General features: G+C 44.1%; 2 protein-coding genes across 2 annotated transcripts in view; both read left to right on the top strand.

Moving 5' to 3' along the window:
• Positions 1–986: 986 nt before the first annotated feature.
• On the top strand, positions 987–11,742 carry LOC142411294 (tyrosine kinase receptor Cad96Ca-like). The gene is made up of 6 exons (XM_075504985.1): positions 987–1,150; positions 1,460–1,527; positions 1,979–2,080; positions 7,950–8,103; positions 8,965–9,125; positions 10,840–11,742. The coding sequence occupies exons 1-6, from the start codon at positions 1,010–1,012 to the stop codon at positions 10,883–10,885; spliced, it is 672 nt and encodes a 223-aa protein (XP_075361100.1). The 5' UTR covers positions 987–1,009; the 3' UTR covers positions 10,886–11,742.
• LOC142411293 (cytochrome P450 2H1-like) overlaps positions 2,856–20,215 on the top strand; it is a 32,260-nt gene continuing 14,900 nt past the window's right edge. Inside the window, exon 1 of the mRNA XM_075504984.1 lies at positions 2,856–3,307. The gene's annotated coding sequence lies outside the window, so the exon portion shown is untranslated. The remainder of the gene's footprint in view (positions 3,308–20,215) is intronic.

A 20,215-nucleotide genomic window follows, 5' to 3' on the forward strand; every position in this document is an offset into this window, starting at 1 on the left:
AGACTTGATAGTGGACTCCAGAAAACCAGGTTGGTTTCAGACGTGAAGAAAAATGTTTTTTAAATTTCAGCCTAAGAGCAATGGATTTACACCATTGGGATCCTACTTAAGCCTGGGTTGTTTCAGTATGTTCAAGCTGTTCTAGCAGCGGCATTTCGCATCAGGCTTTTTTTGTTTGGGGAGTGAAAGGCCATCTGGAAGCCTTCTCCTTCCCAGGATCTGCACTGCTGAAACGTGATTTTTCTGGCATCATTAGATCTCAAAGGCTAATGAGTGCTACATGATTTAAAAGTGGGAGTACTGGTATTTCTGTCTGCATAGACGAAGTAAGCAGAAATAATAACTAAGAATGGTCAAGATTTAGTTACATTTCTTCTCCCTTTTGTTTTACAGGACTACCTTGACAGTGAAGGTATGAACTAGTTTTCTCAAAGCATGCATGACAAATGTCGCTGGCAAGAAAACTTTCTTAACAGTACTTGTGTCTCAAGAGGAAATCAACAGATGTAATAATAGGAGGATGCAGGAGGCTTTGCAAAATGCATGTACTGGAATCAGGAGGGTCTGAAGAGAACAGTGGCAGAGCAGGTTGGGCTGCTTTTGGATGACCCATAGAAAGGTCAGGGGCTTTCCTGAAGTAACCGATCAGGTTGCGATCATATTCAGGTGTACGAATTGATCCAAGCATCTAATGACAAAAGGTCTGTCCATAACGTTTTTCAGAGTTCTACAGATGGTGATCCAGAAATGCAAGTTTGGGGATAAGTTAGCAGCTCACCCACAGTCTGGACGAGTTCTGGATGAAGGTTCTGCTTGGATCTAACAGTTTATGTGAAAAATCTCCCAGAACAGGTGTTATCAATCATGAAAAGGGAATCTGTGCTTCAGCAGTTAACCCAGCGTGTGGGAAGCTTGCCAAAGGAGACTCAGGGGGATGGGACAACACTAAGAATTTGAGGCTTTATAAACACTGCAATCTTGTAAGATCAATTCTTGAAAGACCTCAGAAATGATGAGAATAAAGGGTGTCGCAAGCAGGTCATTGTCTGAAGGTTTCGGCTGCTTTCAGAAACACTCAGTGCAACCTCACTGCGTGGGTTTTGAGTTTCCCCATTTCCTTCACCTTCGGCTGGCAGAACATGCTGTGCTGGCAATGGGAGCCCTGCGGAGGGGAGGAGGGAGCTTGTCCTCTTGGTGGGAGATTGCTCTGCACAAGTTACTTTCCTGGGGAGGCATTTTTTTGCAAGAGCACATTCTGGCGAAGTGATTGTGTGACCCAGCCACAGTGGAGAGTTAAACACGCTTTATTAAAAAATCTGAGGACTGATGCAGATCTTCCTTTGGTAGGGATAAATTAGGAGCAACTTTTCAGACATCTATGCCAGTATGTCAACATGCAGCTGGTATACATATGAGGAGAAATAGGCTTCCTTGTATTTTTGTCTTGCTGTTTCTTCAGGCAACTTCAAGAAGAATGATCCACCCAACATATTTGCAGAGAAATGTGAAGACACTGTTGAGCGAAAGGTAGCGCCTTGGTTTCATTGTTATCACTTTATCTCTTCTAAAACTTTATCTGCTTTATCAATAGAAATACTTACACTTTCCAGTCAAAATCATGTCAAGAGCCAGGAGCTAAAGATAGAAAAATTCAGATAAAAATAGAACTGGTGGTAGATTTATCATCACTGGCAATTTTTGAACTCAGCCTGGCTGAATCTTTAAAGATTATGCTGGCAGTCAAACAAGCAAAAATTCTTTGTCTGTGCTTTAAAGATGGTCAAGTCAAACTGCATTAGTTGTTTGTGGCTTCATCATTGGTAAATGCACATTTTAATGAGAGGAGCCAGTTTAAGACGAGTCAGAGGAATGACGCAAACTCCTTGGCCAGCTGGAAAAGAAATACGATGGAAAAACTGATATATCTGTGGCTTTTCTGTGACACTTCTTTATGATTTGTTTATTCTTTTTGGTATAGTTTGACCTGCCAAAGTTCATCTGTCTCTGGTACTTTCAAGATGAACATTTTCACTATGAGTAAATTGACTGACAAAAAAGTGCATGTAAAACTGGGTTTCCTGTAAGTAACATGTTTTGTATAAGTAACAAATGGTCTTTTCAGACCAAATCTTGTTAGGCCAATAAAATTTCAGAATATATTTTGGATATGAGTTTTTTGTTTTCCAAATTTTGGGGCACTTAAAGCTGGAAAATTTCCCTTGTTTCTTCCAAATGCAAATTAAGTTAAATCATCAAACTGTTCTTTTACTCTTCGGTCATTCACAAAGCTAATTAAATTGATAGGACCAGTAAATGCAGCTTTCTTCCATTACAAAGACTGTAATTCTCCAGTCATTCCTTTAAAGCCAGTTGGGTTTCACTAAGGTTATTGAAGGAAGAGCTTGGGTCTTCATTGCCGTAACAGGTAGGATTCAAATTCTGTCCTTTTCTCCATAAAGATGGTGGCATCTTGCTGCTACTGGCGGTTGATTTTCAGGCTCTCTTACAGGATGACTGCTTGTGTGAGTTGGTATCATTCAGAATGAATCATATGACCAAGACAGCCCTTCACGCACTACAGCATAACATACTGCCGGTAAAAGAAATGATGCATTACTTCCTCATGACCACCACACTGGTGAGTGCAGCGGGAATGATTTGTGAGAGCTTTGCCAGGGCTCTGTGTCACCAAGTGAGCAATATCGGTGGCCTGACTTCCTGTGCATAGAGTGCCAGTGGTGGACGGCTGTGCATTCAGACCTGGAGGGGAGATAAGAGAGGGCAGATATGGTGCAGCTGTAGGAGGGTTTTAGCTTTTGAGGGTCTGGATGTGAGTCAGCAAAGAAAACCAGAGAGAAATATCTGACATGGGTATGATGTGAATTCTGATATGAATCTTATGCCTCTCATACTGTGGGTCTTCCATGGGTTGTCACAGCTATTCTCTTGCATTCCTTAAAGCCAGCTTGTTTCAGGTGGAAGGTAGTTTGGTTTGGAGGTAGCTTCGCGACTATGTTTAGATAGTCCACTGTGCTCTGGGACATCACCAGGAGGGCTAAGAAAAAAGGAGGCAGGGAGATGTACCTGTGACGGGGCTCTTTCCATGTGGGGCAGGGCCACCTGAAGCAAGGAGAGGAGGGTGCCGAGGGGGCTCAGAGCACAAGCTGTGAGGGTGGGAATCACCACGCTGTGGGCAAGGATCACACAGGGAGGAATTGGGGTAAGTATCCTGAGAGAAGAGTGGAACTGAAGCAGGACCCAAAGCTGAGCGGCTGGAGAAGGGAAGCAGCCTGGCAGAGATGCAAAGGTGAGTCCTGGAGAACTGCTGGAGCCTCCAAGGGACCTTGCAGGCTAGAGGGGACTGCCTCGGCCAGGCTTACTCTGGGCTCTGACCAAGTCAGATGTTGTTGTGACTGGTGCCCTCTGCTGCTGCTAGATCACATTCATCACCTTAAGCATTTTTTAGAAATATTTCTTGTCCTTTGCCAACCGTCTGGTATCTTTACCGTCTGGTAAAGGGAATGCTCTGGCATCTCACTACAGTATTTCTAAGAGAGTGTGTGTAAACATGTGGATAGGATTTTCTTCTTTGATAGAGTTTTACTGCTGACAGCACCAAGATCTCCCTTCTTTACATCTCAGCAAGTTGCGGAGTGGTCCCTAGGGATCCCTGCTGGTCTGATTTCCCTTAGAATCATCTCTGAGCTCAGATTCAGAGTTTCCGGGAGCTTATGTTTTCACCTAGACATGACTGATATTCCCCTGGTACAGTGATTTTTACAGTCATAATCACACAGACATGGCTTTACATGACTGACTACTACTGACTTCATTTGTCATTCAGTGGTTATCTGTATAAAAACACTGAGTCATTTTGTGTAGACAACATTCTCATGCCTTGGGTGGGTACAGCTTTTTTTTTCTCGATGAAATCCATTGACTCCTCACTATCTGAGATCATAAAATATGTTGGTGACATTTGCTGAAGTTGTCCCCAGCACTTCCTCCAGGTACAACCACACAGAAGACTCTCTTCCTTTCTCGGCCACAGCAGAAACACCAGAGCAGTCATTTCTGGAGTGAGTTTGAGCAAGGAGACCCCCACGGGTGATGATAAAAGCAGTCCCACAGCAGCAGTGATGTGGCCATCAGGTACAGAAATCAGCACAGAGTCTTCAGGTCTATCCCAAGCTCCGTGACTACCGGAGTGCTCTCCAGGCACATCACATCACCAAACAGTCAGTCCCTAAGCTCTGTCTCTACATGCATCTCTAACATTTTGCAATTGCAAGCTTCTGCTACTCTCTTTGTGTGGCTTTTGATAGTGGCAAGTGTGCATGCATTAGTGTATGCAGTGGCAGAAACAAGAGGCTTGAGGAAGCATGAAGTGTAAATTTGCTCCTGTTAGAAAGGCTGTGTTTGTGCAGATCCCTTGTGAAATACCTGCTTAGAGCAAAGCAGGCAGAGAAAGGTCATTTTTCTCTCTGAAAGCAGAGATGGAGATGTCAGGAAAGGAATATTCACTGTGGTAATAAGGAGCTATTAGTTATCTATGTGCTTTTTACTTTTCCTGTAAGCAAGGGAGGTGGAGGTGTAACTCCACAGCAGAATGATTTTCAGCCTATTATCAATGGGCTTGCTTCTCTGCAATTAACTGACTTTCATAATCACAGCAGAACTGTATCATAGATTGTCCTTTCCCAGGGGCCCGCGAGGCCAAGATTGAAAATCAGTTATCATACCGTGGAGAGGTGTTTTTGCAGATGATGAAGGCATTACTGGATAATTCTGCTCTTCTTCATTCCCATGTTAATCAGGAGTGATTCTTCTGAATTCAAGAGAAGTTCTGCATATTTATACCAGTGTGGTGGAAGAAAGAGTAATTTCTCTGTATAAAAAGACTTTCTTTGACATACTGCCTGGTGTCTGGGTTTGTCATGTCTTGAGCTGGGATCCGGGGCAATGTACAAGAGGAGCCTTCTAGCTAGACAGAGGAACAAGATTGGTATCTTTGCAGTCTTCCTGCTGCTGACTCCTTCCTTCAGTAGGGAAATCACCATGTAGCTGTAACTGTTCGCATGAAGTGTTTTGTGGTAATAGCCATTGGCTACTCTGCCCTTCGTGCGTTTCAAGGAGCTGAACAGCAGCAGAGCGAGCTGCCGCTTCCACTGAGAGATCGTAAAGCAGTTTGCAAAGCATTTAGCCACAGCAGGGACTGAAAGAGCTGCACAGTAATGAGTGAAGAATTAAAGAAAGGGGCTGTTTGTCAGGCAATGGACTGTAAACTCTGTGAGTCAGAGACCTCGTCCCAGTTTGTGTCTTCCCAGTCTTTTGCAAGGTGGTGTCCTCATCAAGCACTGCTACAGTATATGGTTGTGATTGCTGTACTCCTGTTTGCAGTGCCTGGGAGGGTGTTGTTCTGAACTCCCATCAGGTAAGCGTGAAATATCATCCCCACTATGCCACACTAAACACATTCTCCTGAATGCAGACAAATTAATACTGTGCTGACTTGGGTGTGTTCCCCCAGCTTGCAGAGCTTTGGGCTCTGCCCGTTGCTGACTCAGAGCTAGCACAGGAACCTCTGCATATCGCACTGGTGCACAAAGTAGGCAAACCACATAGATCCAGGGCAAAATACAGCATCTTGCTATTCACTCTTGGCAGATGGGAAACTGCTGTGGGGGCACATATGGAGGCAGAGCTCCGCTTTGTTTGTGTTAACTTGCTAGCAAGCATTTGCCCTTTGACTCCTCTCCCTAATTTTCTCATGTGTCCCTTTTGCAGATCTCCAAGCCTCTTGATGGCAACCCAAAGTCCCTAATAGAAGTTGCTGCAAGTCCTAGCATGGATGATGTTAAACTTCTCACTTGCTTGGAGCAGGTTGCTTCTGCTATGGCATATCTTCATTCCAGGAGAATCATACACTGCAACCTACAGTGCAGTTACATGTACCTTAACTCTGGACACAGCTGGCCAGAGGTATTTGTTCTTTCAATTCATTCAGTCTTGTTTCAGATTATTCCCTAACTCTTCTCGGACTGCTGCTGCCTGTAACCACAATCCACTTCCACCCAGGTAGACCCCTGTACAAAGAGAGCCCTTGGCAAATGGGCAGGAAAGTGCAGGCAGATGGACGTTCAGGAGCACAGCACTACAGTCATAGATGGTTTGTCACACGTTGAAAGATGCATTCTTAGTTATGTTAGGACAGGGAGGTCTGCAAAAACTTTAGTCCTTTTTTTCTTAATCTGGTGGTAATGCAATCAGGTGGTAATGCAATCACCCCAGACAGAGATTCATTGTATGCCAAGGTAGGTTTCTGGGGAAGAGGTGTCTAACAGTTTTCTGGAGATGCTCAGCTCTGTCCTGTGAGGAAGGCTGTATATTGACTGCTGTGGTTTAGCCTCAGTCGGCAATTAAATACCACACAGCCGCTCGCTCACCCTCCCCCCTCCCTGGTGGGATGGGGGAGAGAATCGGAAAAGCAAAAGTAAGAAAACTCGTGGGTTGAGTTACGAACAGTTTCATTATTGGAAAATAATAATAATAATAATAATAATAATAATAATAATAATAATAATAATAATAATAATAATAATAATAAGTAATGAGAAGGAAAACAACAAGAGAGTGAGAGAGGAACAAAAGCCAGGAAAAAAACCGTGATGCAATGGCTCACCACCCGCCGACCGATGCCCAGCCAGTCCCCAAGCCCTGATCACTACCCCCCCGCCAACTCCCCCCAGTTTCTATACTGAGCATGACGCCATATGGTATGGAATAGCCCTTTGACCAGTTTGGATCAACTATTCTGGCTGTGCCCCCTCCCAGCTTCTTGTGCACCTGGCAGAGCATGGGAAGCTGAAAACTCCTTGACCAGTGTAAACACCAGTTAGCAACAGCCAAAACATCAGCGTGTTATCAACATTATTCTCATACTAAAATCCAAAACACAGCACTATACCAGCTACTAGGAAGAAAATTAACTCTATCCCAGCCGAAACCAGGACATTGACTTAATATTGACTATCGTAACTTTTGAAAGGTTAGCTTAGATGAGTGTCAAGACAGGTCAATCCATCATTACTCATCCCTGAACTGGGAAGCAGTGATGCTGGTCACTGTTGACAGAACACAGGTAAACTGTCCAGCAAGCCCTGCACTGTTAAAACTACAGAATTCTTGCTGCTTTTGCTGAAGAGTGGATAAGTGCTGTGGATTTAAATCCCCCTTCTCTTTCCCTTGTCTTCTGAAAGATGATGGCAAAAGTTGGTCACTGGGGAAGAGCAGTCTGTCTGCCACATCCAGGGACAGGAGACAACCTCTTTGAGCCTTATGTGTGCAAAGTTATGCCAGCTGATGCACCCAAGTGGTAAGTGCACTGCTATGTTTTACTTCCCCTCTCTTTTCTGCTCATTTTCCTACCACAAACTCTACCTTATCCATCCACAGCATCCACAGCTTTAGCCACCATCTTGTTTCACAACATCCACATGCTTCTTACAGCTCCTATGAAAATTGGGAAAACGCTGAGGGTTTTCTCTTAAAGTTGTGTTTTCCATATTCTACCTCATACCCGTCCAAACAGCAGAACATGGTTGTTTCTTTGCTTCAGAGAAACTGTCTTATAGCTTTTTATCCAGCAGAAAACTTGGACATTCTGGCAAAAATTGAATTCTCCCATAAGTCTGAACATGGAAAAAAATGCTGCTGTGCCTTGTGCCCCCTTTCTCTTCAATAGCTTAGCTATATGTCCCATGAGGCACCATAGTCACCCCACTTCTCTTCTCTTGCTCAGACACTTAGCCATAGCCACTAATGCAAAGCGTGAACTCAGGTCTCTGGTTCCACAGTGAAAAGCATGGACCACTCTGCTTTGCCTTGCCCACCAGCTCTATAGTATACAGAAACATGTTAGACCAATAACCTGTTCATTTCTTCAATAGGGCTGCCCCAGAAGTGAGAAATGATGGGCTCTATTCCCGCGCATCAGATGTCTTTAGTTTTGGGATTATGATATGGGAAGCTTTAACGGCACAGTTGACCAACCTGCACATGTCCAAGCCGCTGAAACCTTTCTGCTCGCTGAACAGCAGGGAGGTAAGGATAGTAAGGGTGTTTTGGGGGAAAACTCGGTATCGGCCTCTCTGTAACTCTGACATTGCTAGGGCTGGGAAGACCCATTTTCCAGTTTTTCGTGTGTGGAAAGAAACCCCCACCCCAAGTGTGGATGTTGCCATTTATCAGGGGGTCATTATTTTCTCCTTAATTCAGTCAATATTTACACTGAGAAATATTCCACCACGTTCTGAGTGTAGCACCTGCAATGCTGGTCATGGGACTCCCTTCTTAGGCAGGAAAGTACATTTTACCCATAATCTGTTCTTCTCTTCATCTACGTTTTCCCTTATGAAAGTTGTGTTCAGGCTTCATGGAAATCTCTCTCCTTCCCTGCTTATTCATTCACCCTGGTCCTGAGGGCAGCAGACCTGTTTGATTGTGCTGTGCTGTCTGTCTGCCCATCAGTTTGTCAGCATCCTGGTCCTTCTTCCACCATGGTGACTTTTGAACCTGTTAACTGGGTGTGATGGCTGAGTACCAATCTCAATGCTAATAGGTTCCTGCAACTTTTTTGGAGGTAGATTCCCTCTGCAGAGGGAAGAAACACAGTTTTACCTTCAGTAATAAAAGTTATCACCTTCAGTAATAAAAGTCTGCAGTGTAAACTTAAACACATTGCTAAAGAATTTACACAATAGCCATACAAAACCTCTTTTTAATTAACTATTTATTCCTACTAACTTCAATTAACATGTAAAAATTACCATTTGTTATGTAATTATTATGCAATTCAGTGCAAGCTTGACCATTTTTATTGCTAGCAAGGTTGTTGTGGGGCAAAGTTGCACATCCAGAAAGCTAACGTGACATTGTTTTTGTTGTCTGGATAAATAAAAACAGGTTTTAAAATTCACAGAGTTAGGAAGTATCCCTGGTGATTGCGGCTTTCCAAACCTCGCCAGACTGATTGGGTTCATGAAAGCCTGTTGGAATCACAACCCCCCCCAGGAGACCTGCATTTTCTGCCAGATTAGAGATGATCAAACAGGAAAAGCAGTCAGGTAATAAAATTCACTTGCAGTCCTTTTTTTGCACAGCTTTGTAACTGGACGTTCAGTCCCACTGGTGAGGGATTGGTAATATCCATGGGGGTTGCTCTTAACCCAGGGAAATCTCCCAGCCTTTAGCTTACAATCAAGGCCAACACTGATTTTTTTGCTGGAATAGTTGTGTTGCTAAAGACCTAATTTGTGTGGGAGGAGCAGGTGAGGGGCAAAGGGGAGAAAATTTTATGTAAGTGCCCTTTTGTGCTTTTGCTGGCATTTTTGGGGGAGGTAGAACTTTGCTGGCATTTTTGGGTAGGGCTGTGTTAGAGCAGTAAGACAAATTCTTTGGTGTCTAATCAAGACCTAGCAGTCTTCTGCACCACAGACTATGTCTGAGGAGAATAAATGAGCCAGCAGAGAGCCATATATTGCTGTGGTGATTCCTTGCAGTAGGAGAGCAGACTTACGGTCCCTCAGGCATTGCTATGCTGTCTCAGAAAGGCTCAGCGTTATGGCAGGAGGGCAGCAGGCAGGGAGCCTGGCTTGTGCCGACCTCCGCGTAGGTCTTGGTGGAGCGGGCCCAGTGTGGTGGGAGGTCTGTGAGTCCCTGCGCGCACATCCCCAGTGCAATCTGCCTCTTCGTAAATTTTGGAAAAACACTCGGACGGAGGCTTCTCACATTATCTGCCCAAAGGTTGTTACAAATTCCTGGTTGGAGGAGGAAGAGCAGAAGGAGGTACCAACAATACAATAATGGAGTTAATACTCCACTGTCAAATAAGTTGTCCCGGAATGGCTCTGTTTGCTGCATTTACCTTCACCAGATTCCCCAAGGTACAGAGACTTGCTGTCTGCTTCCTAGGAATTTTATATTGCTTTCTAGGAAGTTTAAATTGTTTCCTGTTAGCCTATGTACAAATAATGTAAAGCAGCAGAAAAATGGGTGCCAGCCTCCTCCACTTGCTAGCTCAGAGAGTCACTGCAGAACACAGAGTTCCAAAGGGGAGATCACTTCCCTCCATAGGACAAACCCCAGCCTCAGCAGCATCATGGGGAATTCAGCCATTCACTTCAACAGGAAAGAGATCTGGTGCCCGTGTACATATGCCACAAGTGTCTTCATTACAAGTCTTAAAATGCTAAAATATGGTAAATTTCAGCATGGATTTTTTAAGGCATGGTCCTGAAACACAGTCCTGCAGAGTTGCCTGCTTGAGGAAGTCTTTAACCTAATGGCCAGCAATAAAGATTTTTTCTTGTCTCTATCTGTGCTTCTCATGGAAAATGCCTCCTAAAATCTGAGTGCAGGGTATGGAAAGCAAACACAGAGACTTGTCTACAGCAGAACACCTATGATCTTAAAAAGGAAGCCCTGAACTAAGAGACCGCAGGTAAGGCTGCTGCAGTGAGATTAGCACAGCTCCACATTACCTGCCGCGTGCTACGCGTGACGCCCACCCTCGGCCCAGCAGCCCGCTGCCGCTGGAACAACACTGAGGCGGCACGTGGGCCGTGCTAGTTCCGGAGCATCCCGCGGCTTTCCAAACCGAAGGGAAATCGTGTGGTGCTTCATGCTAAGAGCAGGTAGGTGGCAGTTTCTGATGCTGAATGCTCCTGAATAATGACAGGAGCCAGCCGTGAGTCCAGCAGAATGGGTCAGCGCTTGGCGTAATCACACTCCAGCAGCTGGATGTGGGTAAGCGTCGCTTTTTTTCTCCTCTCTCCAAAGGGAATCAGAGGCTGCCAGATCTGCAGCAGTGTCTTCTCTGTGTTGACGTGCAGGACTACAACTCCTTTTACTTTGGGAGCAAAGCCCCAGAGGAGACTCGTTCAGGCATATTTATGGCATGGTTCTAAAGTTAGACCCTGATCTCCCGCCGGCTGCTGGCAATGTGTTGGACCCTGGTGATCCCTGCCAAATGCAGCTGTTAGAAGGGAACGATCTTTATTTCTCCAAGCAAGACAGATGAGGAGAGATAGTTTATGATTTTGAGGCAAAAAGAGGAATAGATAGAAGCCCAGCCACTTTCAAGGAGACTGAATGGTATGGTGATACTGGCATTAACTGGCATTAAAAAAAAAAAAAACCAAACCAAAAATGGAAAAAGCAAGATGTTGGACCTCTGCAAATCCCTGATTCATGGCAGACGAAAATCCCAGCATGGCCAGTACCAGCCAGGAGAGGGCACTGGGATCTCATAACACTCAGAGGAGCCTGAACACCTTACACAATCACTGGTGGGACTGAACAGCAAAAGGACATCCTCTCTCCTGCATCCTCCCATTCTGATCAGAAATTATTAACAAACTAGCCAAGCAGCAGAAGTTGTTAAATTCTCAAAATAACACAGTATCAGTTAACACAGAGGATTCCACCAGTTGTGGGCTGTGGTTTTTTTGCCGCAGGGCACCTACCAACCTTTCAATGGGCTATTTAATGGCACTATTTCCAAACACTGTTCCACACTATTTCTCCTCTGGCAAGGGGAATGCATCAGCGGTGGGCAGGAACCCAGCCACCTCCCATAAACTACCTCCCCAAATGTACTACAAGGACTTTGCTTCTGTTCACTTTTAAAAAGCATTTTTAATGTTAACATATGAGTACATGACCTTTGGGAATAAAACTGGGCAATTTTGTTTACTGAAATACCACCATGATAAGAAACGGTGTTGGTTGGTTTGTTTTCAAAAAATTGTTGGTAGATTTGGATGAAAACTAGAATACAAAATGAGAATTTACTTCCTGCTGGAGAGTTGCACTTGTGTCCCCCCACTACATCAGCTCTGTCATTAGGTGAATTAAACACATCCTAAATTGTATAGCAACACACAGCTGGAAATGTGTGCAGAAGGAGTTCAGGAAGAGCCAGCAGCCAAACCTGGGTCAGACCAATGCTCCATCTATGCCAAAGCCTGTCTGATAGTGGCTGGGAGTGCATGAGTATGTGAATGCATATGGCACATACTTCTGGCTGCTTGCAACATACTCCGTATTGATAGTCAAAGAGTCAAAAAGGTGGAGTTTGGGAGAGAGGACAAGGCTTTCCGCACCCCGCCAGTATCGCCCTGGACGGGGACGAGGAGAAGACTGAGCTTGTGTGAGGAACTGTAGCAAGGATTTCAGTTGTGCAGCTCTTGATGGGATTAATTGCTGAGTCCATGAGATTAAGGGTGCAATTCTTAGGTTGAACAGAAGACAAAGTATTGTTTGATGTTAGAAGGCAGCACTGAGAACTGGCCTGAAGGGTAAGCTGCTGTCGGACCTGCTTGTCTTAGGAGCAGCGTGTGGGATAGAAAGAAAAATTTCTGGATCTTAGGTCTTACAACATCTGTGTAGGCATCCAGCTTCAATGGGCACAAAATGATCAATCTCGTGGTACAATTTCTCTGGCAAGGAGTATATGACGTTTAGCACAAGCTCTAAATGAGCATCACACAGATTTGCCCAAATTTCTGTAGCCTTGCCGTACACATGGTGCATATATCTCAATGTTGCAGGTTCAGATATGTCAGATATGGTCCATGTGACCCTCCTCCACTGATGCAATCACATTGCATGTGGCTGGTTAGGTTGTACAACACATTGCCATCACTGAGGCAAATAATGTGTTCAGCCAGAGGCCAGGGAAGAAAGAGGGTCTGCAGAGCATCTGAGAAAGCAGCAAGTTTGCAGCACCTCATCCTCTCCAGCACAAACCTCTTCTTGGTGGGCAGCTATCTGGAGGGATCACTTTGTATATCATGACGATTTGAACTCCAGTAGCTCTCCTTGGATCTGGGATAAACCAGCCAGCAGTGGAAAAGGAGCAGAGGAATGTCCCGGACCACCCCTAGCTCATCTCTCCCTGTCTTAGGGACTCCTACCAAATGGCCTGGTCGCAGAGGTTACAGATCTCTGGAGCCCAGCTCTCAAAGTAGCAGTTATGGTGACTTGTGTCTGTGAGTAGTTAGGAGTACGAAGAGACCTTCCACTCCAGTTATCCTTGCTCTGTGCTCCCTCCATACAGGTCTCTTGCTCAATCTGGGAGCATTGAGTCCATCTGCAATTAGACAATGAAACAGGACTTTCCTATACGGAGCAAACAAATCTCTAGGTCTATAAGCAGTGCAGTGCAGTGCAGAGCCCCAGAAATGTCCTGTCATGCTGGAGATTGCCTTGCTGCATCAGTAGGGCCCTAGGTCTGCAGGCCCTTGGGGATATTTCTTCTCTTTTAAGAGGGGAAAAATGTGACGAATATGTTGCATTGTCCTTGTGCAGTGCCACCTGTCACTGGAGCTTCTTATTTATGGTTTTGATTTTGGAAGTAAAAATGTGTTTGGAGTCCTTAGGGAGCAAAGAGAAGGATAAGGAAAGCAAATATTTGTAGCATGACTGATTGCTCTGCTGTGGATGCACTGCAAGGAAGGCTTTCCTCTGTGTAACTAGAGGTAGAGCTGCAGCCTACTGACATCACTCCAAGCTCTCTCAGATCAATGCAAGGCAATATTAGAAGAAAATTTCTAGGCAGGGTTCCTGAAACTTTTTTTTGGCTGTAGATATTGGCTGTGGGTACATGACTTGGTCTACCTTTCTTTAGAGCTTACTGCCAGCAGTGACACTCTGCTGCCAGACTAAAATGAAGGGAGAAAAAGTGGTTAACTGCAGAGGTTACCCTCAGAGTGCTATGGTCACTTGGTTCCTGTTAGGTTTTGACCTCCACCTTTAGAACCAAAAATGTCTCAATACAAATATTGATCGTTTTGGCCTTATAGTCATCAGTGGAGTGATCATAAATAAGCATTTCAAGGGTGTAGCTAATCTCAACTATGATTCAGTCCCTCAAGACATGCCTGTCTGATTCCATTAACTCTAATGGTCATGTAGACAATCATCTAGAATGTAGACGCGTTGGCTGTGGAGCCTGTTATTTTAATTTTTGAGGTGTAAGGAAAGGCCCATATTTTTTGCCAGTGGAAAGTTGAGGAAAAAATGGAGAGAGGTGAGAGGAGAAGCATGTAAAGAAAGGAATTTGTATTGCTTTTTTGAAAATTTTTTTTTTCTTTTTTTTTTTTCCAAAACTGTACTTAACCCAGCACAGCCATAAGCAATTTATTAGATTATTATTTATCAGATTATCACACTGATAGAGTGAGACTATATATCCATGACACCAGTAGGTGGCAAATTTCCATATATATCAATAAAATTAAATGAAAAAACAATGGCTGAGGCAAGCAGTTTAAAATCCTTTTAAAATTTGTATACCATGGTTATAAATTTTCCAGATAGCTGTATTTGTTTTTATAAATACTTGCTTTATCTCATCTAAGTTTGTTGGTTAATTTCAGTTGCTCTTTATATCAGCCAAGATTTATTTCCCTTCATGGCAGAAGGGGAAACACCTCCAAAATGCCTCCTCCACCTCCAAACACCTCCTGCATGCCTCCTTGGCCTTTGTAAATCCCTCGCTTTCCAGCAGCAGAGTGTGGCTGGGTCTAAGGAACGAAATGGCACCCTTTGACTGGACCCCTACCAGTATCTCTCCCTACTTCTTCCTCCTCTGCAGCCCATAGTCCCCCGCAGGCTCTCAGAAGTGGGGCTACTACCCTCCTCCCAAGAGACCTGCTGCTCACAGGCTGCACCCTCATCCTGCTTTTATTCTGCCACATACTGTCTTTTAACCCTGCCTAACCACTACCCCCAGATAGTTCTTCCCTACAGGTTTTCGTGCTGAGCTTTCCTGCCAGCAGCACCCCGAGACCTCTGCCTCTGACGTGTCTCCTTCAGGGAATGATGACTGTGCTGCTTGGAACTGCTTTTCTGGGGTCATATTTTACCTAGAGCCCACTCTCCTCTTGGGCTGCAAACACATAGCCTGTAGCCATTCAAAATTCAGGACCTGCACTTAGTGGTTGGGCTGATGATTTTCTGCCTTAATGTCTCACTTTCCCAAAGGCAGCAGTCTGCAGTCTGCAGTCTGCAAAATATATTCTGATGGATCCATGGAAAGCAAAACAAATTACTCTGCCTCCAATAGTGGCACAAGCCCCAATGTCATAAGGATGAATCCAGTATTGAGGCTAGGGCTTGGGGAAACTCAATTCAGACTTAGGAAAAACACTTTATTATTTAAAAAGAGGGTGGTGATGTTCCTTTTTTTTTCTTTTTTAAATTTTCCTTTATTAAGGCTGAAGTACTTTTAGGCAGGCCTTCACCCTCACTTGATCTATAGGTCCCCTCAAGTACACCTGGATCAAATAATAAATAATAGTCCTTCCTTAACAGCTTTTAGTCTGAAGAGTCAATGTACCTTACATTGAAATGTACAATGAAAGAGGTCATGGTACATTCAAAGGTACATTGAAAGAAGTCATGGAAGTTCATTCTTCATTTTCAGTGAAAGCTATTTAGAAAGTCTGATGTTGGACGCTTTCAGCTGATGCCTGGATTAACTGAGTTCATTAAGAAACATTTAACCAACCCATTTGCACTGATAAATCAAATATCCTTCTTGCCAAGTCCTTGTGAAATATCAGATAGGCTTTGCAATGTTCCTGCTTAGTTCTTATTTATACTTTGTTTTGCTTCCAGCAGCTGTATCATCGGAGCCATTGAGTACTAACAGAATGTATTGTACTGTACCACATGTGGATCACTGTGCAGCTTTTGCCTTAGCACTATTAGGACATTTACTTCAGTTAATAACTCTATTTGAAAGTCACATAGGAAGAAGGCAGGGGTACTTACCCAGATTTTTTTTTTATTGACAATTTTTCTTTGAAATGTCGTATATTTCACACCTCTCAAGTGGGGAAAATAAACCATAGTTGATGTTCTCCTCTTCCACTAGTCCAAATGAGTTCAAGCCAAAGGATAGGGGACATCTTTCATGTTTCTGAGAGAGAGTGCATTAGGGACCATAATTTCCAGAGGAGGAGATATGTGCAGGAGAAGATGATGGCTAAGAGGAGGGGATGAGCCACCTTTCACACTTAAGGGAGTCAGGAACGTGAGCTGCAGCAGCAGAATCTTTACATGGGCCTTGTTCACCCAGTGGTCCCACGCATGAAACCTGTAGTGGGGGAGGACTGGAAGAGCTTGTTACATGCTTTGGCTGTGGGATGGGGCAAGAGAATCAAGACCCGAATCCGAACAGCTGCCACAGAAGAGAATTGTTCCTGTGGACTCTAAACCAGTCACTATCAAACATTAAATTAAACTCAAATACAATGATTAGCTTAGAAAAATCTCACTTCAGCATGAAGTACACACGTATTTTGCTTTAATCAAGTGAACTCTGTCTTTGGTTCATTGACAAGTTCATCCTTTATGTAACCCTCCGAGCCATTGCTGCTTGTGTCCTGCCAGGAAAGCACTGTCTGTTCATCTGCTACCCCGGTACTGCCTGTGAGGTCATGCAAGTTCTTGTTCCTCGTGGGATGCAGGTCATGAAAGATCAAGCTGTGTCAGTTCACCATTCGCTGCCAGAGCATTTCATGGCTGGTTTCCACCGTGATGAGTGGAAAAGACGTCCCAGAAACTCCCCCTCGACCCTGCAAATTCTCCTTTTCCCTGTGTCACCATGCGGCTGGTGTAGGCCCTCACAGAGGGAATGGCTTGAGGTCGTTGGCCAAAGCGACTACTGGCCCTGCCTGTCTCACCTGTCTCTGTCCTGGCACCCCGCAGCCCCACTGCATACTCACCACTTTGGCACTGACTTCTACAGGGAAAGGTCCCTCCCAGGCAGTGCCCTCCACCCTGTCCTGGGCTCCCTGCCTTCTCTCTGACTACTAGTATATTAAACACACTTCCCTCACTTTCTTCCATTTTCTGACACAGTCCTTCTTTCTCAAGTTATTCTACATTTCCTTGGTTACCATTTAGAGTCGGGAGACATGATTTACACTTTTACTGCACTTGCTGTATTTTGGCATGGTTAAGAGAAAAGCCCTACTGATAGATACTAATACCTGTAAACTTGAAGTTAAAATGCTGCTGGTTTCTGGAATTTTCTCCGTTCAAAAACTGAAGCCTCCCAAATGGTAAGAAAAGATGTAAATCCATCTGTGGGAGCTTGTCTGGAAGACTAAGCTGATGAGAAGAATAGCCAGTAGTGTGTTCTGCAGACATTGGTGTTGTATCGCTCTAGGGGTTTCTTGCATGATATCGATAAAATTGCTATAGCCTGACTTTCTACACGGTCAACAGGGACATGGTGTCACCACAGTGAAGAATCCTTCTGCACCACCATCCTCCTGCTAGAACGGTCCAGTGCTGGCTGTGCCACTGTGGTGGGATCACTTCTTAGGGCTGTTCTGTTTCTTTGATTTTCTCCTTTAACTTCCCAAACCACTCTGCTACTTTTGTGCTTGTCTGGTAGAACTGAAAAGCATAGTGAAGGCATACATTATATCATCTGGCATTAGCATCAGTTACTTTTTTCTTCATGTTTTGAATGCATGATTTCTCATCTGTTTTTCTTATCACTGTAGTTACCTGGTATCACCAAGTGTAGCCAAAGGTTTTGTTACTTGACGATTGCTGAATTTTTCTTGCATATTAAATTGTCAGTTGGGGTATTTTTCCATCATAATTTTTCTTTATGATATACACTGTTTTCAGTACATATAAACTATCAGAAAGCTACATGTTTCTATTATCTTTTGTGATGATGATAAGCAACTTTTAAAGTTGCTGAATGCCCCTAGTTAAGGCCCTAGCCCCAGTTTCAGCAGGTCTATGTTCAGGTCCTTTTTGTACTGCGGATTCCTGGCTCAGCCTTTGGAAAGGCAGGGTGGACGCTCTGCCCTGTGATGATGATGTCACAGGTGGGGACATCTGATAAAGTTGCCCCTTCACTTCTTTATCTCCCAGGGCATGGACCTTTCGGATGGCCTGCTGTACGCCATGGCAGTTCTGCAGGTGGTTCAGGAGGAGCTCCACTGCCCATGCAGCCAGCTGGGAGCAGCAATCTCAGGAGCCCTGCTAAGCTCAGCCATCTTCTTTGCAATTTGGCAGCCTTCACTTCTGTGCCGCTCTTTACCATGCATAGCACTGGGACAGACTTTTCCCATTTCCTGACTTTTTCTGCCTGGCATGAGGAAGGGTCTGTTCTTTCTTACTGCTGACCATAACCTAGAGCTAGCATCTTGGCTTTGTTCAAAGATTATGGGTTATAGCAGCAACATAGTGAATTACTGTTGGTGGAGTCCCAGTACAGGTCACAGGAAGGCTGTTACCAGCTTAATTTCCTTGCCCTTTTGGAGACTAAACAAGCAATTTGCTACGTATTGCAAATGACTGATGAACTTCGTTGGCTTCATCTTTTTCAGCTGAGTTATGTTTTGGGTCCAGTGAGTTCATACACAAATATTTAACAAAGTTTTTTGAGCTAGCTGGCCAAATGTCATTTCTGTGATCTGAAAATGAATTATGTGGTTTGTATCTTATCTCTAGTACTAGCATAGCATGTTACAAATATGGGTGTTACACAAATTGTTGAATGCTGAAGTTATCACTGAACCTTAATACATGCTGATCATGGCAGATCCTTTGTCAAACTGCTGCCAGAAATAAGGCAGATATTGTGATTTTCTACAAGGTACTAAGGAAAGTGCTATCTGAAAGTAGTAAGTGTTTAGTAGCGGAGATGTTGTTATTCACAGCAGAACAAGCAAGATGATTTCCACAGGCTACTCTGCTAATCTGCTCAATGAAAATGTTCAGTGAAATGTCACATTATAATGTAAGGCCATAAGAGTCTGAGGATGGATGTACAGGATCATGACAATAGTCAAGCCAGCCCATAATCCTGTCCAACAGTGGCTTAAAAATGAGTTCCCAAGGAACAGAATAAAAGCATGGCAACCACAGAAGAAAATGCTCTCAGACTGCTCCAGCCTCCAGTGATTTCTGAGCCATCGGTGTTATCTTTGTGTTTGAGTACCCTCAATGGATTTTTCTCCCACGGATTTGTCCAGTGACTTTTTGGACACATACATCTTTCAAAATGGTGTTCCACAGCTCAAGGGCATGATGTGTGAAGAACCACCTTCTTTTGCCTGTTTAAAACCTGCCAATTGCTATTTTAGTGCTCTGTAACTCTATACTGGAAGAGAATATGAGCAGTCATTCCCTTCTTACCTTCTCCAAACCCTTCACACTTTCACAGGTATCTGCTATATCTACTTCATTAATTTCCAGACCAGGGACACCTAGTCCATTTAACCTGCCAAATTTTAAGTCATCCTAAATGCCTTATGGCTTTTCAAGGTCTACTCCATCGTTTTGGAATCACAGCTCCACACAGAATTCCAGCTAAATTCCATAGGCTTGTATGGTGGTGTAAAGAGGTGCCCTTTTTCTTCTCTATTCATTTTTTAATAATGCCCTAATGTTTACTTTGCTTTTTTGGGGCATCCCACTTGGTGTAGAGCCCCTTTAATATCCAGCCTACAATGGAGGAAAAAATAATGAGTAAAAACTCTGATACGGTCTCCTCTTCCATGACTTCAGTCTGCAAAAAAGCAAAGGGTTTGGGATGTTCTCTGGGAGTGCTGGCAGATTTCCAGGCTTCATCAGTGGTAGAGCCTCTTGCAGATGTCTGTCCAGGGGCTGCCCTCCATGGCAGCAGGAAGGAGGGGATGCCGCAGCACATTCCTTTTGCACATCTTGTTTCTCCTAATCACCTCCCAGCCTCCTCCTAGCAAAGAGAAAGGGTAGAAAGGCTTTGTCCTTGTAAAGGCTAAGGAAAGATGGGAAATTTGGCCTATCTAAAGAGATGCTAATATTGCTGATAATTTTGCAGTTTGATCTACAGTCTTCATGAGATCAGGAAGACCTTTCCCCACCAAAACCTGTTTTAGCCAGCCAGCCTTCTCTGCCTATTTCTTTTCCTCACTAAAGCATGTCAAACATATAGCTGTGTCTCAGGCGTGAGAAAAGATTCAAATGCTGGATATCTTAAGGTGTATGTACAGGTATTATCCAGCCTTCACAAAATGCTTGACTGGAGCAGATAGCCCAGGAGACTTTTGAAAGAGGTTGGAGCTTGCACAGTTGGTGATAGAATAGAATAGAACAGAACAGAACAGAACAGAACAGAATAGAATAGAATAGAATA

Source organism: Mycteria americana, chromosome 6, assembly GCF_035582795.1.
Source record: "Mycteria americana isolate JAX WOST 10 ecotype Jacksonville Zoo and Gardens chromosome 6, USCA_MyAme_1.0, whole genome shotgun sequence".
Classification (NCBI taxonomy): Eukaryota; Metazoa; Chordata; class Aves; order Ciconiiformes; family Ciconiidae; genus Mycteria; species Mycteria americana.

Coding starts and splice junctions, on each gene's coding strand:
- LOC142411294 (XM_075504985.1), top strand. CDS start 1,010: ATGATGAGAATAAAGGGTGTCGCAAGCAGGTCATTGTCTGAAGGTTTC. Junction 2,081..7,949: donor CATGTAAAACTGGGTTTCCT/GTAAGTAACATG, acceptor TTTCTTCAATAG/GGCTGCCCCAGAAGTGAGAA. Junction 9,126..10,839: donor CAAACAGGAAAAGCAGTCAG/GTAATAAAATTC, acceptor CTCTCTCCAAAG/GGAATCAGAGGCTGCCAGAT.